The sequence below is a fragment of the Artibeus jamaicensis genome, unplaced genomic scaffold (assembly GCF_021234435.1).
Source record: "Artibeus jamaicensis isolate MK-2021 breed Jamaican fruit bat unplaced genomic scaffold, CSHL_Jam_final contig_233, whole genome shotgun sequence".
Taxonomy (NCBI): Eukaryota; Metazoa; Chordata; class Mammalia; order Chiroptera; family Phyllostomidae; genus Artibeus; species Artibeus jamaicensis.
Window position 1 is genome coordinate 49,332,258 of NW_026521486.1, and position 26,185 is coordinate 49,358,442.

General features: G+C 38.0%; 1 protein-coding gene across 6 annotated transcripts in view; it reads left to right on the plus strand.

Moving 5' to 3' along the window:
- LARP4 (La ribonucleoprotein 4) overlaps positions 1 to 26,185 on the plus strand; it is an 80,394-nt gene that overhangs the window by 6,851 nt on the left and 47,358 nt on the right. For 4 of the 6 annotated variants that reach the window (XM_053661487.1, XM_037136631.2, XM_053661489.1 and 1 more), the window contains 3 exons: positions 18,620 to 18,767; positions 19,632 to 19,784; positions 21,772 to 21,847. In XM_053661487.1, coding sequence (XP_053517462.1) covers positions 18,620 to 18,767; positions 19,632 to 19,784; positions 21,772 to 21,847 — 377 coding nt within the window. Of the gene's footprint in view, positions 1 to 4,107; positions 4,158 to 18,619; positions 18,768 to 19,631; positions 19,785 to 21,771; positions 21,848 to 26,185 lie in introns of all 6 variants that reach the window. The other 2 variants (XM_037136660.2, XM_037136638.2) reach the window with 2 other exon arrangements.

The following is a 26,185-nucleotide window of genomic DNA, read 5'->3' on the forward strand; positions in this document are numbered from 1 at the left end:
TTTGATTTGTTCTTGTGTTTGAGCCATAATGTTTCGGTCTGTTTATGCCTGTTACATATGAGGGGCGGAGGCTTAGGTGTTCACCGGGGCAGGGCAACCCAAGTCTCTGGGTTGTGACACTGTATGTGGGGGCAGGGTCAGAGAGGGAGCAATGGCATTTGTTCCACACTCTCTCGGACTTCGGTCCCCTCTGCTGCTTCCCACAAGCAAATTGGGCCCTTCTGGTGCTGGTTTCTGGGTATGTGGGCTTGTGTACTTTCTAGGACCCTGTGGGTCTCTCCAGTGAACTCTCCTGTGAGGCTGGGAGCCTCTTCCCAGCACCTCAACACCCCCCCCCCCCAAATTTTCCATTTGGTGCTTTTAGGCTTTAATTCCCATTGCTGGGTCTCTGGGTTGTGCGGTTGGTCTCACTGCCCGTTTTTTTGCCTGGTTATTTGGGCACAAATGTGTGTCTGCGGTCAGCCAGCCCCCTTGTGAGCCTTACTGGGTTTGCTCATTTCGTCCTGGGCCTGCCCGGGTTCCCTAACCCCACCACCTTTTCCTGCCGCGGACTCTGCCCCTCTTACTGGTCTGAATGCACAGTTTGTTGTTGTCGGGCTTAGGTACAGTTCAGTTTTCTGTTTTGGTTGTGTTTTTGTTTCTAAATCTTTGTTGCCCTTAAATTTGGTTGTTCCAGGAGGTACAGTGCTTCCACCTATGCCTCAGTCTTGGCCAGAAGTCTAACGAGGAAGGTTTTCAGTCTTGAAAACATTGTCAACTCTTGTATTAATGCACTGTGATTCTCTGTGAGGATTTTGGAATCCTGAGTTTAAACATTAGCTATATGACCTGAGGCAAGAGATGACTTTTTTGAGCCTCAAGTTCCTATTCATAATTTGAGATTAGTAATTTCTTCTGACAGAACTAGGTTACGTTCGTGGTGTTTGTGGTGTTTATGAATTAAGTAAGCATTGCAATATGTATAATTAGTTAAGGGCTTTACAGACACTATCATATTATCACAGTAAATATTCTGATGTAAATTGTTCAGTATATAAGTGTGCCTTCCAAAACTACTGAACTTTGTGCTTTATATATTAAATATTTCCGGTAAATTTATCAAAACTACACGATAGTGGCACTGGTAATTGCAATAACTACTGTGAGATAAGCACTGATCTAAGAGATGTATAACTTTTTGAGTTCTGTTTTAGCCTTGTTACTTTTATAATTTGCTGTGTGGTACAGGTGAATGAAACAGTAATTGCCTTACTAAAATTTTTTTATAGTTTAATAATTTAGTCTAATTGGAGAAAAGTTTTAAAACATGAAGAGTTACTAATATGCTAATACAAACTCATTTACATGAAGGGTTTAAAGGAACACAAGTGATAAAATGCAAATAGGCATTTTATATTTACTCTTTTGGAAAAATATTTTTTCTAATGTACAAGTGTCAAGTAAATGCAAGATAAAGAAACTTTCGAAGATCACATACTCTTGTTTCCCCCCTTGTCTGTTGCATTGTCAGACCATTTGAACCAATATTTGGTTCAGAAAATACCTCTGTATTTATAAATTACTGGCTCTAAACCAAAAACCAAAGATCTAAACCTAAACCAAAGTAGAGGAGTACTTTGGGTAAATATTACTAGGAGTAGGGAATGAACTGTAGACATAAAGCCAAATTCCAAAGGTTAGGAGTTAAGTTTGGTTTCGCTTATATGTTACTGAGAAAAGCATTTTCTGTGTCAGAGCAGAAAAGTCAGGAGTGATCAAGGTTTGTGTAGCACATAGTTTGCTAGTATCTCACACCACTAGACACCATAAACTGTAAAACGGGTAGGGAGCCCATACTTCCCGTTTTGTCTTGGACAGTCATAGTGTACACCTGTTTTCTGGAACAGGTGTCTCACTCCATTTCATTCTTAATGGTCTAGTTTGTATGATTATTTTTAATATTTCAGAGGAGATGAGAGATTCACTCTGTTTATTGGCAGTTTTTCCCCTTATCAACAGCAACATAGTGTACATAAGTTGGCACTAAAATAAATATTTGTTGTGGCTATGGGAAATGTAAATTCATAGGATTTACAAAAATTTGCAGTTAAGCAAAGTAAGGGAAATAGGATTATTCTAGCCTTTTGAGTTGGGGAAAGGAGAAAAATAGGAAAGCAGTGATTGAGTAATAATGATAAGATACATTTATATACAAGGTTGCATAAAAGAATGGTTAAGAATTTGGACTCTGTCTGCTCAGGCTGAGCCACTTTCTAATTGTATGACCTTGGGCAAGTTTTTTAATCTCTGTTTCTGTTTTATCTGTAAGTTGAGAATATTACTAATACATGAGGGTAATATTAATATCTATCCCACAGGATTGTTAAGAGGGTTGACAGTTAATATAATGCACTTAGAATCTGGTATATAAACACTATATGTGAGCTGCTGCTTTAATAGATATTTATGAAAGATAAGTCTCATCTTAGTTTTGTGGTCATTATCATTTGAAAGTGAATGGCTTGCTGACTTGACTATACACACTAGGAATTAAAAGGTGCCTTTTTTGAAAATAATTATTTTGGTATTTAATAGTGATATTTGAGGATCTTTTTAGTTCATTTGTATCCTTAGCCATTGGCTTTATCAGATAACCAATTTCAAGTAAAACGGCTCAGTTCTTTCGAGGACTATTTACATTACTTAAATGTTAAATATTAATAGTCTAATCTTTAGTAAGGGGATTCATGAGTCTCATATCTAGAACTATAGGAGAAATCTGTAGTTTTGATTATGTTTTCATTTCAATCCATGATCCCCCTAAATTAAGCCACTAATCTAGGGAGGCATCAGTTTAGGTTTGTTTTTAAACAGTTTTCAAGATGCCATCTGACTGAAGTAGTGGGACTTTGGGGATATAAGTCTTGTATTTCCCTGACACTAGAGGACCAGTACCAATATCTTTATTGATGAATAAACTTCAGGTTCCTTCCACATTGGAGAGTAAGTGAATTCTGATTCTTGACAACTTGGAGAGCTTGGGGGAGATGACCTAGGGTGGTCCAGTTACCTTGTTATTCAAAGTGTGAGTTCTGGATCACCAGAAAACTTTCTGACCCAGGGGATTGTTAGAATATAAACTTTCTGACCTGATAACTGGATATTGAATCATAATCTGCACTTTATCAAGATGCACAGATGATTCTTTTGCCCAGTAATGTTTGAGAAAACAATCATAGTATATATTCATTCTACAGATTTTATTGTTGGCCTCCTGTGTGCCTGTCAGTGTTCAAGGTACTAGGGAGCAGTAAGTCATAAACAAGGTCACTGCCATTGTGGAGCTTGCAGATGGAATAATTCAGATTAGCATACATTGTTTGTGATAGGAGGTAAAATTTCATGAACTACTGTGAATGTGTGTGCGTGTGTGTGTGTACACACACACGCACACACTTATTTATTTAAATGGAAAATTAGCTATATCTTAGCCCTAGGATAAAAATTATTGCAGAGCTTAATTGACTTCAGCCCTGGGGACCCTAGTTCTTATCTGATAGCTGTATTCTTCATCTATTTCTTCTGGATTATTAGCCATTCTTAGGCAGAACTGGAGACAGGTAACATTTGGCTTGGTGAGAAGATTTATAATATTTCTTAAATAGTATGTAACTAGTTGTCTTAAAGTTTCTTCTAAGGCAACTGTAGTAGTGTCAGGCTCCAGACTGCCTAGATTCAAATCCTGGTTCTGTCTTATTAGTTGTGCAGCCTTGTACATATTACTGTACCTTCAGGTAAAGTAACTTTTTTCTTACATGCAAAATGTGGGTGACAATGGTATTTAAATAAAGTTGTTATGAAGGTAAATTAAATATTCCATAAATGTTAATTATTCTCTGTTAGAAGGTATATAAATCCCCAGTTTAATTTTCACTTTTACTTGCCATAAAATACCCCTAAGCATCTTCTCTTAGGATCCTGAAGTTTTAGGCTGGATAAAATGATAGGCGCTTCTTTTGTTTGAGCAGCCCTCTCAGTATTGGAGATGTAAAATTTAATCTGGAAGATTGCTCTGCCACAAGGCCGGCGAGTTCAGTCAGTTCACGTACTTCTGTTTCTGTTTCTCAGCATTCGTGGGGTTAAGTGGCGTGGCGTTTCTGTTTTCTGATAGTAAATAGGTAAGTAAATCAAGTCATTTTGTATATAGTCAAAGAGATGGCTTCACCATATTTATGGTGACTTTTTTCTAACCTTTTTTTTTTTTTTAAGTTTGAAAACAGCTGCTGTCTCTTCTTCCTGGAAGGTATCTTTTTGCCAAGAATTTGATGTTTCCCTTTCTTTCTCTTTTATTTATCTCTTTCCCCAGATAGGAATTGGCTTTACTGTGGATCAAGAGTGAGCACTTCTTTTGACTTCGGTGATGACATATATTGCTTAGAAATAGAGGTGGTGATTAACCTATCAGTTTTATAGACTGACATTTGAATGTTTTTGTGGTGATTTGAGAGTATCTGGTTGCTTGTATACTATGCGAGTGTTGGCAGGTGGTTTCGGCAGGCACTTGGACAATTTACATTCTTTAATACGAGATCTGTCAGGAAAAAGTCCAACCATTGTTAATGTAACTAGAACAGTTTGTACAACATTGATGTACCCTGTCAGCCAAGGAGAGTGGGCTGGATGTGCATGTGTGAACAATGATGACTTCACTGTACCATTGGGGGGTGGTAGATGCCATTGAGTGACCATGTGTACTGTGTGGCCATCACATTAAAAATGACTGAGTGACCTGGCTGGTGTAGCTCAGTGGATTGAGCGCAGGCCTGCGAATCACACTATCGTGGTTCGATTCCCAGTCAGGGCACATGCCTGGGTTGCAGGCCAGTTCCCAGCAGGAGACTCAGGAGAGGCAACCATACAATGATATTTCTCTCCTCCTCTCCTTCCCTTCCCCTCTAAAGATAAATAAGTAAATCTTTTTTAAAAATGACTGAGTGAATACAGCAAAAATCTGCATTACATTTTGTGTTAAGCTTGAACATTACTCCTTGGAAACCATTCAGATGATTCAGAAAGCCACAACTATGGGCACCTCGTAATTGGCAGCTTCATCATGACAGTGTGTCTACTCATGTATCTCATCCCTTGCAGAGTTTTTTGGTGAAACATCAAATCACCCAGGTGACTCAGCGCCCCTACAGCCCAGATTTGGTGCCCTGCGACTTCTGGCTTTTCTCAAAACTAAAATCACCTTTGAAAGGGAAGAGACTTCAGACCACCGATGAGATTCAGGAAAATATGACAAGGCAGCTGATGGCAATTGGGAGAACTGTGTGAGGTCCCAAGGTGCCTACTTTGAAGGGGATTGAGATGTCCTATGTACAGTGTTTTTGTATCTGTTTCAATGAATGCCTCTTATTCATATTATATGGCTGTATGCTTTCTGAACAGACCTCATAGATGTTTTTTGTACAACTGTAACCTTGAGGATTTCTAGTTCTGTGGTAGATAAAAGGATTTTGATGAGGTTCTTTATTAAACTTTAGTCAAAAGATGACTCAAACATGGTTATCTAGAGTAAGTTTTTTATATCTGTATTGGAAATTGCTTTCCAAAAGTATTACTACCATTACCCAACTTACTGTATCTTGTCAGTATCAGGCATTCTTACTTGTTAAAATTAACTGTAGAGGTTAAAATTAAATCATTGATTTTGTGTGTGTTTTAAAGATTTTATTTATTTGTGTTTAGAGTAATGGACAGCAAGGGAGAAAGAGGGGGAGAGACACATTGATGTGTGAGAAATTCATTGATTGATTGCCTTTCACATGCCCCCTACTGGGGACCTGGCCCATAACCCAGGTGTGTGCCCTAATGGGATTCAAACCAGTGACCTTTCAGTTCTCAGTGGACACTCAATCCACTGAGCCACCCCAATCAGGGGTATTTTGTGTTTCTTCACTAACAAGTGTGATGGAACATTTTTCCATGTTTGTTGATTTTGGGGTGTACTTTTTGCTCTGAATTGTCTTTTTTGCTCATTTGTGCTTTTTTAAATCAGTTGATAGACTCTATAAGCTTATTTGAAGACAGTAGTCTATGTCGCTTGCCAAGAAAGATTTTACCAAGTGATATGTCTTTTCTTTGGAACTTAAGTGTTTCATTATATATTTTTTTTATTGTAAAAGTAATAGATAATTTTAGGAAAATACAGAAAAGCACAAAAATGAAAATAAAAACACCACTGCTCAGAGATAACCAGAGATCACACTTATTTTTAGTCTTTATAGTCTTTTCTGTGTTGGTGAATTATTTTTCAAAATTAAATCTTTTTTATAATAGGATAGCAATTTGCTTTATTCCCTCTCCACCCCAAGTTTCTGTGAACATTTCCATGTCTTCTACAATATTGAAAAACTTCTTTGGAAATAATTATAAATAATCAAGTTGCCCCCAAAATGTGCAGGGTGGTCCTATGTACTTTTTGCCCAGTTCCCCCCAGGAGTGGTTCCTAGCATAATTATAGTATGATGTAAAAACCAGCCAGTGGACATTGGTGCAGTCCACACAACTTACTCAGATTTCAACAGTTTTATGTCCAATCTTGTTTTAAGGTTCTGGGACATTTTGTAAATGTCTGGACTACAGTTATTGAACAGATCCTCTGTAGTTGGTATTTTAGTCCATTTGGGCTGCTACAACAATATCACACTCTGGGTAGCTTATGGGAAGTCTGGGATCGTGGTGCCAGCAGATTTGGTGTTTGGTGGGGGCTTTCTGGTTCATACAAGTTGTCTTTTTTTCACCATCCTACATGGTGAAAGGGGTTAGGGAGCTCTGTGGGGTCTCTTTCAGAACAGCATCAGTCCCGTTAATGAGACCTCCTGTGCCATGATTTAATCACCTCCCAAGGCCACACCTAAATACCATCACATTAAGCATTTGGATTTCAGTGTACGAATTTGGGGAGTATGCCAACATTCAGGTGATAACAGTGGGATGTTTCTAACTTTTCAGTATTACAGGTTAGTGCGGTGAACATTCTTGTACTTACATGTTTCTGAGTATCTCTTCTGAGTAGAGAATTTCTAGGCTAAAAATGTATATATTTAAGAGTATTGATATACAGTGCCAGCTCCTAGGAAAGTTATGTGAATTACAGCAGTGAACTGATTGTTTCTTTTTATACTTGTCAAAATGGCATTAAGTAGTTTAATAGTAAAAATGATACTTTGTAATTAACTATCCCTTGTCTTTTTGTACGTTTTCCCTGTTTGGCAGTATCTTAGTTTCTGTTGTTAATAGGTTGGCCTTGTCTCCTCTAAACCTTTCTGTTTTTATATAAATATAAATTTATCTGTATAGTGACATTATGTTTGTTACTCTTTTGCAATTTGACTTTTTTGAAAGAGTTTATTTATTTATTTTTAGAGGGGAAAGGGAGGGAGAAAGAGAAAGCAACATCAATGTGTGAGAGATAAATCTATGGGTTGCCTCTCTCCTGTCCCCAACTGGGGACCTGGCCCTGCAACCCAGGCATGTACCCTGACTGGGAATCGAAACCTGCAATGCCTCAGTTCATAGGCTGGCACTCAGTACACTGAGCCACACCATACCATCCAGGGTAGTACCGTGAACATTCTTTAGCATATATTTTATATGCTAAATATTAGTCTTAATCTCTTATATATTTGTCATATTTGGGGGCTCCTAATGTTTGAGTAGCTTTTTAAATTTGCAGAAGTGCTCTTAGTATGAGTTACACCTCTACAGTGTACATACTAGTCAAAACTCAAAATTCCTGATTCTCATACGTCTAGGCGATGCAAGCATGTTACCTCAGAGCCACTAGTCACATACACCCACAAATGACTTGTATTTAAAAATACACAATATAAGGAAATGGGGGTTCTAGTCACAACTTTCATTTTGCAGGCAGGAGTGGAGTACAGGTGGTCATCTTGAAGGGCTGTTAATAGTTGCAATTCTCCTTAGGTTAAATTTCTAAGGAGAATTGGCTTTGATGCTGGCAGAAGTAATGGTTGTAATGGGTTTGAATTTTGGCATTTAGTGCTTAGCAGTGACAGGGGTAGTGATTTCCTGCACATCAAATGACTTCTGCAACATTATTTTGGGTGATGTTATCTTTGCATCTGTTTTTTTCAGCCCTTTTAGTGACATAGTGACAGTGACACTACTATCTTTTAATCAGTTACTTATATCTTTAATTTATCCAGAGTGGATTTGAAGACTGACTACTAAAAATTCTTGATAAGAATACTTTTGGTATGGTATACATTGTTTGCATGTCTACAGAGTAACAGATATAAAGATAACTCCTAAAATTATGCCATAGAGGTTTTAAAGTAACCCCTGATACCTCTTTTGGTGCTGTAAGAAAACTAGTTGGGCCTGCCTGGTGTGGCTCAGTAGATTGAGCACTGGACTGTGAACCAAAGGGTTGCCAATTCAATTCCCAGTCAGGGCACATGCCTGGGTTGGGCTGCAGAGGCAACCACATACTAACGTTTCTCTCCCTCTCCCTCTCTCTCTTCCTCTCTCTCTCTCTCTCTCTCCCTTTCTCTCCCCCCTTCCTTTCACCGCTCTAAAAATAAATAAATAAAATCTTTGAAAAGAAAAAAAACTAGTTGGTAATTGTAAGTTAACATTTCTAAGCTAGGAATTGCTATGATTGTTGAAATGGTGCATCTCAAAGATGCTGTTGCTCCCCTGTAAGGTTTAGTACTTTATTAATTGGTTTTTATGTTGTCGTAAAAAGGCTTAAAGCCCTGAAACTAAAAAAAGTCAAGAAGCATTGCGACCTAAGACTTCCATTTTAAACTCAGGCCACTTTTTCTTTTTTAAGGAAGAATGTTATTGGCTGTGGTCTGTTATGTTAGAAAGGTAATTATAGCCCTGGCTGGTGTGGCTCAGTGGTTGAGTGCCGGCCTGTGAATTGAAGAGTCGCAGTTTGATTCCCAGTTTAGGGCACATGCCTGGGTTGTGGGCCAGGTGCCCCAGTGGGGGATATGGGAGAGTCAGCCATGCATTGTTGTTTTTCTCCCTCTCTTCCTCCCTTCTCCTCTGTATAAAAATAAATAAACAAAATCTTAAATACATAAATAAATAAAAAAAGACATCTACTTTTAAAAAGAAAGTAATTGTAGTTGCTTAACACTGGTTTTTTTTTTTTTTTTTTTTACACATCTGCCTATATACTATTTTATTCAATACACAGTTGTAGGTTTATTCTCAGGTGGTTTGTGTTAATAGCTGACCTATTGGGTTGGCCCAAAAGACTGTGTGGTTTATTCTGTAAAATAAGACAGATTTTTCATTTTTACCAATAGGTTTATTGATTTGGATATTTTGAGTATGTCAGCTATCTCCTACTATTTATTGGCTTCTAGTGGGTAGAGACCAAGGGTACTGCTAAACATCTTCCAATGCATATGACAGCCCCATAGCAAAATGTCATAGTACCAGGAAAGTTCACAAACCACGTTTGACATGTTTGATCAGTGATAGCACCTCCTCCACACACTGCACAAGTTTTCTTTTGTGTTTCAATTATGTTTTTACCTTTCTTGAAATAATAAAGCATAATATGCCAAGAATGTTGCATAGTTTCTTTTCATCTTCGGTATTAAAATAGCTGTGTAAAAATTCACCAGTTTTGATAAGGTTTTATTAAGGTTAAGTTAGGCGTCCAAGGTATGTAGAAAGTATAAGGAGTATTGGAGACTTCCGCCAAGATGGAGGCATAGGTGGATGTGCTGTGCCTTCTCACACAACCAAATTTAGAGACAACTAAATATTAGCAACAGAAAACACAGCCAGAACACGGGAAATTGAACTTTTCGGAAGTCCGTTAACAACAAAATCTTCAGCCTGACCGGTAAGGGGCGAAACCAGCGGCTGGTGAAGAGGTGTTACACAGGAGGTCTCGGTCAGACGGACTCAGGCGCCGAATCCAGACTCGAGGAATCCAGGCGCAGGGTTGGACCTAGTGAGCGACCGAGCGAGCCACCAGGCGAGCGACAGTGGGGGAGCGGTGCTGCGTATTGACTGTGGTCGCGCATTTGTGCGCGGGCAGACAGGCGAGGGAGTGGGCGGTTGGACTGGGGCCTGGCAGGTCCCCACGGCAAGCAGCAGTGGAGGGCGCCGCCATTTCCCTGCTCTGACTCCACCTCCACATACAGCGTCATAACCCAGCGACTCTGAGTGGCCCGGCCCAAGTGAACCACCTAAGGCGCTGATCGTCACCCAGCTGTGAGAAACAGCAGAGGGGGTCGCCATTTCCTCGCTCTGACCACGCCCCCACATACAGCATCACAACCCAGCGACCTGGGAGTCCAAGGCTCCGCTTCTCACACTTAAAGGGCCAGAACAGACCAAAAATGTCGCAAGAAGATCTCAAAGCCCCAGAGCCCATAGATCTAAGCGATGAAGAAATAGCAAAACTCTCAGACACACAGTTTAAAACACTGGTGATCAGGATCCTCACAGAACTGGTTGATTATAGCCACAAATTAGACAAATATATGAAGGCGAAACTAATTGAAATGAATGGAATTGCACAGGACACCAATAGCATTGAAAAGGAAACTGGGACTCAAATCAATGGAGTGGACCAGAAGAAAGCAAATAATGGCCAAACAGAAAAGAGTGAAGAAGCAAGAATTCAAAGAAATGAGGAGAGTCTTAGGAACCTCCAGGACATCTTTAAACGCTCTAACATCCGAGCGTTTAGGGGTGCCAGAAGGGGGGAAAGGAACAGCCACCAGTGGAAAACTTATTTGAACAAATAATAAAGGAGAATTTCCCCAATGTGGCAAAGGAAATAGACTTCCAGGAAATCCAGGAAGCTCAGAGAGTACCAAAGAAGTTGGACCCCAGAAGGAACACACCAAGGCACATCATCATTACATTAGCCAAAATTAAAATGGAGAGAATCCTTGAAGCAGCAAGAGATAAGGGGACAGTCACCTACAAAGGAGTTCCCACCAGACTGTCAGCGGATTTCTCAAAAGAGACCTTACAGGCAAGAAGGGGCTGGAAAGAGGTATTCCAAGTCATGAAATCCAAAGACCTACAACCAAGATTGCTCTATCCAGCAAAACTTTCATTTAGAATGGAAGGACAGATAAAGTGCTTCTCAGATAAGATCAAATTCAAGGAGTTCATCATCACCAAGCTCTTATTATATGAAATGTTAAAGGGACTTATCTAAGAAAAAGAAGTTAAAGAAACATGAACAGTGAAAGGACAACAAACTCACAGTTATTAACAACCACACCTAAAACAAAAGCAAACTAAAAGGACAGCTAGATCAGGAGTGGAAACATAGGAATGAAGATCTCAAGGAGGGTTAGTAACGGGAGTGGGAGGAGGAGGAGGGGGGAGAAGGTACAGAAAATAAGTAGCATAGACAGTAGATAGAAAATAGATGGAGGGGCAAGAATAGCATGGGAAATATAGAATCTAAAGGACTTGACACATGGTCATAAACTAAAGGGGGGGAAATGGTGGGGATGGGGGTAGGGTGGAGGGGAATGAAGGAGGGAATAGAACAACTGTAACAGCATAATCAAAAAAATTAAAAACAAAAAAAAAGTATAAGTAGTATTGGTAGACTAGGCATTATGTTTTTTAAAAACTGGGAAACTGAGGCCAATAATTTTATAATTCCTGGGTAGCAAAATAATTTTTTTGTTTCACCACAGTTGCCTCACAGTTCCCTTTAATTTAGCGTTGTTAAGACAATATTGGTACTTTTAAAAGAGTTTAAAGGAGAGATTTAAGTGATATAGCAAAAGAACTCTTCAGACCAAAAGCAATCAGAAAATACTAATCCAGAGCAATAAAGAGGCAATAAACCCAGGGGCTAAACTTAATGCTTCTGTTGATTCTTAGTGGCCTAGGGCTTTGGTTTTAATGAGCAGTGCTTAGAGACAGTGTGGGAACTCCTACAAGGAAAAGTAGGAGAAAAAAACAAACTTTCCCAAAGAAGGGAACTTCAGCCTTGGTTTGGATTTGCGGGGAGGAAAATCTTCACTAATAATTTTAGTCACAAATCCTTTTTGTTGCCAAAGTAGGGCAAAATTCACACTATCTGTTATTCCATAAAAGTCTCTGTTGAGCATTTCAGATAGTACCAGATTGATACACAGTCATCTACCACAGTGATTTTTCTACCATTGTACCATGGCACACTGGTGTGCCATAAGAATTTTTCAGACATGCAATACCTGACTGTCTATCTACTAAGGGGCACTGGCTTCTTTTCCCTTAGGTTGTCAAACAAAAAAATGAGAGCAGCCAATACAAGAGCTGTCTGGTGTGAATGAATCAAAATTATACCTATTTTTGTCAGAGCTGCAAAAAATATATTTTTTGGTGTGTCACAGAATTTTAGTAATTAGTTTATGTGTTCCATGAGATGAAAAAGGTTGAAAATCGCTGATCTAGCAAAAAGAAAACAAATTCTGTCCTGAACAGCAAGCACATTTAAAACATAATTTTCAAAATTCCCACAAATGTATGACCAAGAAAAATAGGCTTATAGTGTAAAATTATAAAATATGTAAGGAATCATGAAAATGGTTTAGCAGAAACAATGAATTGCAAAACAGAACCTCAAATGTTACAGATAGTTATCAAATACAGATTATAAACTATGAACACTTACTGTGCTTAAAGGAAGGAAGGTACTCAAGGAATGATAAAGAAACAAAACATTGATCAGATGTGAGAAAAGAACCAAAAGTATCTTTAAGAAACAAACAACAAAAAAATGCCCTGGCTGGTATGGCTCAGTTGGTTGGAGCATCCTCCTGCAAACCAAAAGGTTGCAGGTTTGATTCCCAGTCAGGGCATATGCCTAGATTGTGTGTTCGGTTGCCAGTCAGAAAGCGTACAAGAGGCAATCAATTGATGTTTCTCTCACTTATCAGTGTTTCTCTCTATTCCCCCACCTCCCTTTACCTCTCTAAAAAATCAATAAGAATGTCCTTAGGCAAGGATTAAATGTATATGTATGAACTTAGAAGCTGACTGGACAAGATGACCACCTCTCAGAAACAGCTGAAGAAACCATTGATGAACTGGAAGATAGATCTTAAGAATTTGGGCCCTGGCTGATGTAGCTCAGTGGATTGAGCACGGGCCTGTGAACCAGACAATCGTGATTCGATTCCCAGTCAGGGCACATACCAGGTTGCAGGCCAGTTCCCAGCAGGGGACGCACGAACGCAACCATACATTGGTGTTTCTCTCCCTCTCTCCTCCCTTTCCCCTCTACAGGTAAATAAGTAAAATCTTTAAAAAAAAAATTTTGCAGAGAATGTGATTTCTTTTTTAAAAGTTTTTCTTTATTTTTTATTGATTATGCCTTTACAGTTGTTCTATTCCCCCCCTTCATTCCCCTCCACCCTACCCCCCGTCCCCACCATTTCCCCCCCTTTAGTTTATGACTATGTGTCTCAAGTTCTTTAGATTTTGTATTTCCCATACTATTCTTGCCCCCCCCCCATCTATTTTCTATCTACTGTCTATGCTACTTACTTTCTGTACCTTCTCCCCCCTTCTCCTCCTCCCACTCCCCTGTTGCTAACCCTCCTTGAGATCTTCATTCCTATGTTTCCACTCCTGATCTAGCTGTCCTTTTAATTTGCTTTCGTTTTAGGTGTGGTTGTTGATAACTGTGAGTTTGCTGTCCTTTCACTGTTCATGTTTCTTTAACTTCTTTTTCTAAGATAAGTCCCTTTAACATTTCATATAATAAGGGCTTGGTGATGATGAACTCCTTGAATTTGATCTTATCTGAGAAGCACTTTATCTGTCCTTCCATTCTAAATGAAAGTTTTGCTGGATAGAGCATTGTTGGTTGTAGGTCTTTGGATTTCATGACTTGGAATACCTCTTTCCAGCCCCTTCTTGCCTGTAAGGTCTCTTTTGAGAAATCAGCTGACAGTCTGATGGGGACTCCTTTGTAGGTGACTGTTCCCTTATCTCTTGCTGCTTCAAGGATTCTGTCCTTCATTTTAATCTTGGCTAATGTAATGATGTGCCTTGGTGTGTTCCTTCTTGGGTCCAACTTCTTTGGTACTCTCTGAGCTTCCTGGATTTCCTGGAAGTCTATTTCCTTTGCCACATTGGGGAAATTCTCCTTTATTATTTGTTCAAATAAGTTTTCCACTGGTGGCTGTTCCTTTCCCCCCTTCTGGCACCCCTATAATTCAGATGTTGGAGCGTTTAAAGATGTCCTGGAGGTTCCTAAGACTCTCTTCATTTTTTTGAATTCTTGCTTCTTCACTCTTTTCTGTTTGGCCATTATTTGCTTTCTTCTGGTCCACTCCATTGATTTGAGTCCCAGTTTCCTTTTCAATGCTATTGGTTTCCTGTGCAATTCCATTCATTTCAATTAGTTTTGCCTTCATATGTTTGTCTAATTTGTGGCTATAATCAACCAGTTCTGTGAGGATCCTGATCACCAGTGTTTTAAACTGTGTGTCTGAGAGTTTTGCTATTTCTTCATCACTTAGATTTATAGGCTCTGGGGCCTTGAGATGTTCTTGAGCCATTTTTGGTCTGTTCTGGCCCTTTAAGTGCGAGGAGCGGAGCCTTGGACTCCCAGGTCGCTGGGTTGTGATGCTGTATGTGGGGGCATGGTCAGAGCAGGGAAATGGCAGCGCCCTCTGCTGCAGCTGCCGCTGGGGCTGCTGGCTCTCGTCCAGTTGCCCACTTTCTCGCTTGTCTATCCACACATGAATGCATGACCACAGTCAACCCGCAGCCCTGCTCCCTCGCTGTTTCGTCGATGTCGCTTGCTGAGTTGCCCACCAGGTCCAACTGTGGGCCTGGATTCCGCAGGCCTGAGTCCGTCTGACCGAGTTTTCCTGTGCAACCCCACTCTGCGCAGCTGCTGGTTTCGCCCCTCTTACCAGTCAGGCTGAAGAATTTGTTGTTATCAGACTTCCAAAAAGTTCAATTTTCTGGGTTCTGGCTGTTTTCTGTTGCTAATATTTAGTTGTCTCTAAACTTGGTTGTGTGAGAAAGCACGTCTTCACCTATGCCTGCATCTTCGTGGAAGTAAAAGTTTTTTACTGTAATTTTTTCTGTTAACATTTAGTCCCCTCATACCCCCTCCCATCCCCGCAGTCACCACACTGTTGTCCATGGGTCCTTTTTCCTTTTTGCTCAGTCCCTCCACTCCCTATTCTCTCACTCCCTTAGCTGTCATCCTGCTATCTATGAGTCTGTTTTGCATGTTGGTTCAGTTTGTTCATTAGATTCCACATACGAGTGAAATCATACGGTGTTTGTCTTTCTCTGACTGGCTTATTTCACTTAGCTTAATGTTCTCTGGGTCCACCCATAATGTCACAAAGGATGGAAGTTTAATCCTTTTATTGCTGAGTAGTATTCCATTGTGTAAATGTCTCATAGTATTTTTGTCCACTCATCTATTGATGGACACTTGGGCCGCTTTCATATCTTGGTGGTCGTAAATAATGATGCAATGAACATTGGGGTGCTTATGTTCTTTCAAATTAGTGTTTTGGGTTCCTTCGGATATATTCCCAGAAGTGGGATTTGCTGGGTCAAAAGTCAGATCCATTTTTAATTTTTTGAGGTTATCTCCACACTGCTTTCCACAGTGGCTTCACCAATTTGCATTCCTACCAACAGTGCCAAAGGGTTCCCCTTTCTCCACATCCTTGCCAGCATGTGTTTGTTGATTTATTGATGATAGTCATTCTGACAGGTATGGGGTAATAGCTTATTGTGGTTTTAATTTACATTTCTCTGATTATTAGTGATATTGAGCATCTTTTCATATGTTTATTTGCTATCTGTATGTCCTCTTTGGAGAAGTGTCTATTACATTTTTTTTTTTGCCCGTTTTTTTTTATTGGGTTGTTTGGGGTTTTTTGGTGTTGAGTTTTGTAAGCTGTTTATAAGTTTTGGATATTAACCCCTTATCAGATAATATCAGTGAATATGTTCTCACATTCTATGGGTTGTCTGCTTCTTTTGTTGTTGTTTTTCTTTATTGTGCAAAAACTTTTTTAGTTTGATGTAGGACCATTTGTTTATTTTTTCTTTAGTTTCCCTTGCCTGGGGAGATACATCCAAAAAATATTGCTATGAGCAATGTCCAAGATTTTGCTGCCTATGTTTTCTAATATGATTATGTTTTGGGGGTCTAACATTTAAGTCTTTGATCCATTTTGAATTGTTTCTTGTATGAGATCTAAGAGAGTGGTCTAGTTTCTTTTTCTTTCTTTTTTGCATGTATCTGTCCAATTTTCTCAGCACCATTTATTGAATAAACTATCTTTAGCCCATTGTATGTGCTTGCTTCCTCTGTCAAATATTAATTGACTATAAAGGTATGCATTTATTTCTGGGTTCTCTGTTCTGTTGTGTTGATATCTGTTTTTAAGCCAGTACCATGTTGTTTTGATTACTATGTTCTTAGAGTATAGTATCATATTAGGTAACATGATTCTTCCACTTTGTTCTTCTTTCTCAGGATCACTGTTACCACGCAGAATGTGATTTCTTAGACAGGCTAAGAAAGGGAAAATAGGAGATTGGTACAGAGAAGTAGAATATAGGATGAGAAGGTATAAAATATTTTATTGGAGTTTCAGAAGGAAGTAATAGAGCAGTTTCTGGAGAGGATATATTTGAAGTAGTGGCTGAGAATTTTATGTAATTGATGGAAGAAACACTAGATTTCAGAGAGCTCAGTGAAATCCCAAGTAGAATAAAAAAGACTTTCACACTTAGAGTTACGATTGCAAAACCACTGAACACCATTGACAAGAGTTTAAGCAACCAGAGTTAAAAGAGATTTTAGGAATCAGCTAGACTAATGACTGATTTTCTGATTAGCAGTAATGTACACCAGAAGGCAATGTACTGAAAGGGAGTATGTGCCTAGTAAGAATTCTGTATATAGCAAAGTCAATGGGTAAAAATAAAAGTTTTTTTAGAGAAACCACCATTTGAGAGTTTATTTAAAAAAAAATCTCAGTGGTGTCCTAGAAGAAGGAAAATGATTCCAGAAGATCTGAAATGGAAGAAAGAATGATAATGTAGAAAATAACATATTATACTATTATCAACACTTAACATAAATTCAGTAAATAATGACTAATAACTGTAAAGCAAAAAATAATAGTATATTATGTATAGGCACAAAATAATATTTGATTTTAATATATTAGACATTGTCACATTTGTTCTCTCATCTGAAAAATTCCTAATAGATATAATAAGCTTTCTAAGTTTTTCATTGTTTTTTAACTATTTTATTTATTTGTTTATTTATTTTCAGAGAGAGGGGAGGGAGGGAGAAAGAGAGGGAGAGAAGCATCCATGTGCGAGAGAAACATGAACTGGTTGCCTCTTGCAGGCCCCCAACTGGGGACCTGGCCCATAGCCCAGGCACATGCTCTGAGAGTGAATTAAACCAGCGACCTTTCAGTTCACATGCAATTCTCTGAACCACACCAGCCAGAGCAAGTTTCATATTTTTTATGATTAAAACTTAAGACAAAATATTAATAGAATGCGTTGTTAATAAAATGCTTTATGAAGGAAAGAAATTCTTGATCTGGTTGTTGTAGCACATCATGGTCCCTTCCAGCCCGTATCCACATGTTGTATACTTTTTGCAATTATTTTGATCTATGAGTTGTAATCACTTTATGATTAATACTGACTTCATATTTAATCTCTGTGTGTCTTTAGTTAGATATATTTCTCATATGGATAACCTGTAAAAGAGAGATACTAGTGCATATGGATTGTTTTAAGAAATGGTGAGATGATACCTGTAAAGCATTTAGTTCAGCGCTCAGCCCAGAGTATTAATACATTTGTTTTTATTATTGTGGTTATAGGGTGTTTTTTTTTCAGTCCATTGTGTGAAATCATTTTTCATTTTGGTGTGTTTCATATTTCATCAACCCTAAGATGCACATCTGTTGTACACTGTAACTTCTCCGAAAATTGGGAAATATTCTAAAATATTTGGTGTGTCATAGTTTAGTAAATGAAAATTTTTTCTTTGTGATGTTATAGTACCCCATTAGATTTCATAAAATATGGTAATGTATCTTTATAATTTTGAATGGCTTTGTACTGCTTTACCCATGAGTGTGTCATAATTTCCTTTTTCTTGGACTTCGGGTTAGTTCCATTTCTTAGCTGTTGATAAATAACGTTAATACTGTGGGAATGAGTTGCACTATTTTATACAATCTCCAGTAAAGAATGAGTTGGCAAATTTTATGCCAATGTGAGAATTATTTTTAAGTGCTTTGCTAATTTCATGAGTGTAAAATATTTTATTTTTGTGTTTGTGTACACGTGTATTCTTTTTAGAATATTATTTACCTAGTATTTAGTGTTCTATTGCGGTTTTGTATTATCCATCTGCTGTGATTTACATCTCTTTCTTCAAAGCCAATTTTCTATGACATACAAATTTACATTTAACTTTTAACTTCACCTATTGCGGATTTTCTTGACATTTAAATAATGGAAAAAGTCTTTTACCTAAATTTGTATTTTTAATGAAACTGGCTCTTAAAATTTACAAATAGGTCCTTTGATTATTTAGCAGGTAACATCTAAAGGAACTGGTTTAAATCCTAATGCCAAAGTGTGGCAAGAAATTCCTCCTGGAAATACTGATGCCACACCAGTAACTCATGGAACTGAAAGCCCTTGGCATGAAACAGCAGCCACATCAGGGTCTCATCCTGAGGGTAAGTCCCGAATATTCCATCAAAACAAAAAACATATTGGTTACATATAGCCAAATCAATTTATAGAACTTTGGGGTGCATCCTTTGATTATTTGATTATATATGTTTATAGATGTTTAACATGTACTTTGTATACAATTCTTATATCTAGTATGAATGGTTACTGATTTTAAATAACTATCTTTGGTCTAGCCTTTAACCCATTCATAATAAATTTATAAATTAGGTGGGGTTTTTATTTTTTATCCTTACCCATGGACATTTTCATATGCTTTTTTAGAGGAAGGGAGAGAGAAACATTGATGCTAGAGAAGCATCTGTTGGTCACCCAGACCAGGGATTATAGTGTCTGAACGGGGTTGCACGCACCCGTGCCTAGACAGAGGATGATCCCACGACCTAGGCATGCGCCCTGAACATGAATTGAACTTGCAGCCCTTTGGTTATTGGACCACACTGTCCAGGGCGTGATACTTACAAATTAGTTTTGATCTACCATCATTGGCAATGGTCTTTACCCACTTATTTGACCTTGGGCAAATGACTTAAATTTTCCATACTTGTGTCCTTGATCTGTAGATTAAACAGTAATATAAAACAGTGATAGTGATAATAATAATGTTTGGCAGAATTAAGTGAATAAAGTACATTAAGTTGTCTGATACATAGTGCTGTATAAGTTTAGGCTATTGTTAATCATTTTTATTTATCCTTAATTGTCAAAATATAAGTCCCTTGGGAAGAGAACTCTTTTTCAACTGGTAGAATTCCTTGAAATATTGTTATAGAAGACATAGGGCCCAGAGTTCCTAAAGACAGGATTTAAAGAATTTGTTTATTTTCCATATGTTTTCTTTTATACAGGTAATACAGAACTTTCAGATGATATGTGTAAGGAATATGAAGTAATGTATTCATCATGTGAAACCACAAGAAATTCTACAGGCATTGAAGAGTCAACTGATGGAATGATTTTAGGGCCAGAAGATCTGAGTTACCAAATATATGACGATTCTGGTAAGCTTTAGATTTTATTGGTCAAATGAGAATGCATTATGCTACCCACCCCCTCACACATGCCCCCAAGTCTCTTTATCATTGTTTTAATTAACCTATAGCATTGATTAGATTACTTTCTTATTAGTTTATATAAATGAAACGTTATTAGTTGATTGTCATAAATACTGTTTTAAAATGGCCAAATATGAAAATTGTAATTTAAAGATATATTTACTTTAATTTCCTATTTAAGTGTTAAATTAAACCTAAAAGAAAAAAAATAGTCAAAATAGTTGAAAGAGACTTAAATTACAATCTTTTATGGGGTCTAAGTCATGGCTTAGTCTATTAGTTGGGATTAGTGCAAGTTCTGCCAATTTTCCCATCACTTTTTTCAGTGTGAAGTGCGTTTATAAATGTGAAGTTGTGGGGATTAATTTTAAAGAAAAGGTGTATTGAAAAGATGGTTTACTGTAATTAAGTTGTGAAACATGTTTTTCACATTCATTTAATTGTCATGGATTAGTAGCTGATTGGAGTCGAGATGGAGGAAATTTAAAGAACCATAAAAATGGACCATAGACCCTCATGATCTAACTTTATTTTTCTAATTTGTAAAGGGTCTTTTTGGAAAATAAGTGTAATGGGAGGGAAGGCATTTCTATCTTTGCCTTCCGTCAAATTATATAAATCTCCTTTTTCTTCAGTTTGCTTATTATGTATACTTGGACTGGATTTCTAAAGTCTGTTGGCTTGTGGGTTGATTTCTGAAGTGGGATAGGGTGGTATTTTCGTATAATATTTTAAGGTGGTAGGTTCTACTTTCTACTTGTGGTCATAATATACCTAACTACTGCCTACTTTGAACATAGAGTTGATTTAAGTGATGTGGCAACCAGTTGGTATTTTAATAAATGTGTCATAATGATATTGAAAGGTTAAATGAAGGTTATTCATTTAGGTAGCATGTGGGCAGATGAATTTTTTTATATTAGAAAGATTGTATATACATGAAGGTAGAATGCTTCTTATATTCATTTTAATGAAAATATATACGGTCACTTTGAATCTTGAATACTAAGACAAGGTAGTAGTAAAATTATGCACAGAATTTATCTTTATATACACCCTATTATCTGTGTATTTAAAGGAAATTAATAATGCTTTTTAAGAAGAGGACAAAGTCAGTGCTTTGAGTTTGTAATGTTTTGTGTCAAGTAGTGATGGTTTTCCAAGCTTGAGTCCTGAAAAAAAGTCTCCTGTCCTGGGTTTAAATAATAGAAAGCATGGAAGACTCTTACAGAGTTGATCTGGTCCTTTGGACATTTGAGTTCTTTAAATATTCCTAGGAAGACAAAGCTACTCTAAAATTAAGGAAATAAAAGTATTAAGAGATAGAAGTCTAAGGAGTGTGACTAATACCAGATTTACTATTAGTACTACAGATGTGTGTGTATATATTATATTATCCCACATCATTTAACTAGTAGTATTTTGAAATTTAGATTAATACTACTCTTGTTCTTTATTTTTTGTTAAGATTTTAATTACTTATTTTGAGAAAGAGAGGGAGAGAAACATTGGTGTGCAAGAGAGACATCATGTGCATCGTGCACATTCGGGCAACACAGAAATGTGCTGTGACAGGGAATTGAACCCGTAACCTTTTAGTTCTCAGTCCACTGAGCCATACCAGCCAGGACTTGTTTAATTTAAAGTATTTAGGATAGTATTTTGCAATATGGTAGCCAAGTGAGTTTGGTATTAATAGTGCTTTGTACTTGATAAAAGTTTTTAAACTGATGGGAAATCTGTCTAAATGAAGAATAGATAGGTTGAAAGAAATTACTTGGACATTGAGCTATCTGAATTCTAAAAAAACAGTTCAATTTGATGAGTTTCATTTGTGTATATTTTGTGCCTTATTCTGAGTATGACAATATGTTAAGTGTGCCACCTATGGTGATTTGCTATTAACTTTTTCCCTCTTATTTTTAACCATCAGGAGAAAGCAATTCAGCAATTTCTACAGAAGATCTAAAAGAATGTCTGAAGAAACAATTAGAATTCTGTTTCTCACGGTACACTACTTTTTTTGTGGATATTTCTCCCTTTTTTAATTTGAATTGTTTAATTAGTAGCTGTAAAATACCTGTGGAATAGAGTGGAAGACTGGTGGTTTTAATTTCTTTCAGTAATATATTTTGGTATCATTCCTCTGTATTAACGAGATTTAACAATACAGTCTTCAATTGGATATGCAAGGGATATTTTATTCTCAATAGATAATGAAATATCTTAGATACTTTTCCTATGAACATATTCAGGTTTATGATTCTTTTAAAAAGTGTTTATTTCTTCACTTATATTTTTAGTAGTTGACTCTGATCATAGAGTTATTTTTAGCAAGTTAGGTGAAAGGGCATAGAATATATTAGTGTCTTCTATTAAATAAGGAGTTATTTCAGGAAAACAGTACAAGATATCTTTTTACAGGTAAGAATAATGTAGGTATATTAGGTATATGCCTAATTATGTCAGTATATTACAGGTTAGATGTCATAACATTTTAATATGTAGAACTGCCCCTTCCAAAATAAATTATGTTTGGATATGCATACAAATGTAATAATGCCTTTTATTTTCCCTAAATCTGGTGACTAGGACCAGTGAACCAATTTTTCAAGCTAGAAACTTGGATTTTCTCATTGACTTTTTTTTTTACACTTTTATTAGCATTTATTTTATGTTGAATTTAATCCTGGGCCATAAGTTTTTGTTTTTTTAGTTGCTTCTGGATTTTGTGTGTGTGTGTGGATGTGCCCACCCGCCTCTCCTGGTTTAGGAACAATCTGCTCTTTTTCAGTAAGGATCATGTCTGTATGGCAGGCAGAATTCATATGGGTTAATCTGACCATGAGCTCTGTTCAAGTTCTGTGCCCAGTCTTGGGAGCTTTGTCCACCTGGATGTGTTTAATGACCAGAGGACAATATGCATCGAAGCCATTAAGTTCCACATTGGTTTCTGCATTTTTTTTTTCATCCTTACCCAAAGATATGTTTATTGATTGTAGAGAGAGAGGAAGGGAAAGAGAAGGAAATGAGGGAGGTGAGGAGAGAGAGAAACATTGATTGGTTGCCTCCCATATGTGCCTCAACTGGGGATGGAACCCACAAGCTTTTGGAGTATGGGAGGATGCTCCAACCAATTGAGCCATCTGGTTAGGGCCACTCTGCATTTTTAAGCATGTGCAGCAAAAATTCAGCAGTTTTTTTGAGCAATTAACCCTGTGTCTGCCCCACTATTGGACTGGGCATGCCTACCAGCTCCAGCATTATAATGACAGAATGGCATACATTGTTTCCGTAAAGTGACACCCTTCAGGTACTTGGTGGCTTTTTGGACATGCATACCCTTGAGGGCTCGGACAGTTTCATGAGTATTCCTAAAGTGAACAAAAAGATTTGAACCTCTTGATTTGTGTGATTTTGTGGGGTTTTCTGGGGCAAATGAGTAGTGAATCATTTGCAGAAGTCACCTCAGGCCACTATTGGGAAGAGGCTTTTTAAAAAAAAATTAATTTATTTTTAGAGAGAGGGGAAGGAAGCGAGAAAGACAGGGAGAGAAACATTCATGTGTGGTTGCCCCTCACCTGGCTTGCAACCCAGGCATGTGCCCTGACTGGGAATCGAATCAGCAACCCTTTGGTTGATAGGCTGGCACTATCACTGAGCCACACCAGCCTCGGCTAAAGTTTTTTTAAGGGGGAAGAAGCTTTTTTATTTCTTTGGAGAACAATTCACTGTTGACTCCTGTTTGATTCCTCATCCTAAATATCTCTCTTTTCTTCACCTCCTTTTTATTCCTTATCTTCATAGTCTCATACAGGCCCTATGATAAAAGCAATAACTTCCTGTCCTTTTTTTTCTCTAGTCAGTTGTGCCTATGATACAATGCATTTTCTGTAACATACTTGTAATAATTTTATTTATTTTGATCATTTGTTAATTTTTCAGTTATAGTTGACATATATTACTATATTAGTTTCAGGTGTATATCAAGTGATTAGATATTACATAACTTACTAAGTGATCCTCCTGATATATTTTGCACCCATCTGATACCGTACATAGTTACTAGAATGTTATTGACTATATTCCCTATGCTGTACTTTACACCCTCATGACTGTTCTGTAACAACCAATTTGTACTTTTTAATCCCTTTACCTATTTCACCCATTCCTCCAATCCCCCATCTGGCAACTGTCAAAATGTTCTCTATCCATGAGTCTGTTTCTATGCTGCTTGCTCTTTTATTTTATCTTTTCAATTCTTTATTTTATCTTTTCAATTCAGTTGTTGCTACATATGTATTGCCATTTTATTGTTTACATTTTTTATTTCTTCTTCCTCTTGACCCTGTAGAGGTTGCATTAAAAAAAATGCCTTTAGAAAAGATTTAGCTTGTATCTCTCAGATCAGCCACAACCACCACCTCCAGAGGGTTAAAGAAGACCTTTTTTTTTAACATTTCATATAATACTGGTTTGGTGATGATGGAACTCCTTTAGTTTTGTCTTGTCTGGGAAGCTCTTTATATGTTCTTCATTCTAAATGATAGCTTTTCTGAGTAGAGCTGGGTAGAGTAATCTTTATTGTAGATCTTTGTTTTTCATCACTTTAAATATTTCTTGCTAATCCCTTCTGGACTGCCAAGTTTCTGTTGAGAAATCAGCTGTCTTATGGGAAATCCCCTGTAGGTAACTTACTGCTTTTCTCTTGCTGCTTTTAAGATTCACAACTGACTAGAGGATAAAAGGACAGGAGGTTCTTGCTTTTATCCTAGGGCCAGTATGAGGCTTGTGCTGGCCTTCGAGGTACCCAGGCAAGAACACTGACCTTTGGCATTTTACTTATAATGTGTCTTGGTGTGAGCCTCTTTGGGTTCATCTTCTTTGAAACTCTGCACTTCCTGGACTTGTATGTCTATTTCCTTCAGCAGGTTAGGGAAATTTTATGCCACATTTCTTACATAGGCTTTTAGTTCCTTGCTCCACCTTTCTTTCTCTTCTGGGATGCCTAGTGAATTTTGGTACACTTGAGGTTTTCCCATAGGCTCCTTATTTAGTCCTCATGTTTTGGATTCTCTTTTTTTGATGTTCTGCTTGGGTTTTTTTCTGCTTCCTTGTTTTCCAACTTTCTGATTTAATCCTCTACTTCATCTACTCTACTGTGTATTCCTTTAATGTACTTTTCATTTCAGTTAATGTATTCTTAATTTCTGTTCTTTTTTATGGTTTCTAATCTTGTTTTTATGTTTCCTATCTCTTTGTTGAAATTCTCAGTAAGTTCACCTACTCTTTCCCTAAGGTCATTGAGCATCCTTATAACCAGTGTTTTGAACTCTGTATCTAGTAGATTGCCTGTCTCCATTTTGTTTAGTTCTTTTCCTGGAGTGTTCTGTTCTTTCACTTGGAGTGTGTTTCTTCGTGTCCTCATTTTGACAGCCTCCTTGTATTTGTTTTTATATATTATGTACAGCTACTAGTCTCCCAAGTTTGGTAGAGTGGCCTAACATTACTAGTTCTATAGGGTCCAGTGAAACACCCTCCCCAGTCACCTAAGCTGTACACTCGAGGTGTGCCCTCCATGTGGGCTGTGTACACCCTCCTCATATAGTTGAGTTTTGATTGCTGTTTGCAAGTCAGTGCAAGGGACTTACCCCTAGGGCAGTCAGCTGCAAAGACTAGTTATAACCACCAACCTACAACTACCATGAAGGATTAGCTGTGCAGGGACCCACCCTACAGAGTAGGACTTACTTCAGAGGAACTCTGGTGCCCACTGACTTTGCCCCTTGAGTGGATTGCTTGTGGAGATGGTTGGGTGGCGCTTCAGCATGGTCTGAAGCTGTCCACTGGGTATACTGGCTTGGGGGCCATCCAGGAGGTGTAGGCCAAGGTTAGCTGCTGCTTGTATTCTTCCCAGGGTCACTAGGCATGAACTACAAAGTAATATGCACATGGTTGCTACTTGTGCTGGGCGTGGAGGTGCCCACGCGAGGCCAGGCTGTTGAACCAAGGCATAGGGCCCCTTAATGAGAGGTGTGAGGCTCACTGAGGCCTGATCCTGCTTGTTTGAAAGACTTGAGGAAAATCTGAGGCATGTGCCAGGACAGGCCATTTGTATGGAAAAGACACTGGAAACAGCTTGATGAGCCTGAAAGTTGGGTGGGGAGAGGCCTCAAGGAATCACCAGGGCAAGGCAAACAGTGTGAGCCAGGTTGATAGAGATTCAGATATGGCGGCTGCATCCTAGCTCTGTTTGTCAAAGGAACAGTGGCCTCTGCCAACACCTCTGTCTGGGAGAAAGCTCACCGCCACCCCAGCAGGCCCTAGTGCCAGACAATTCAGTTCTT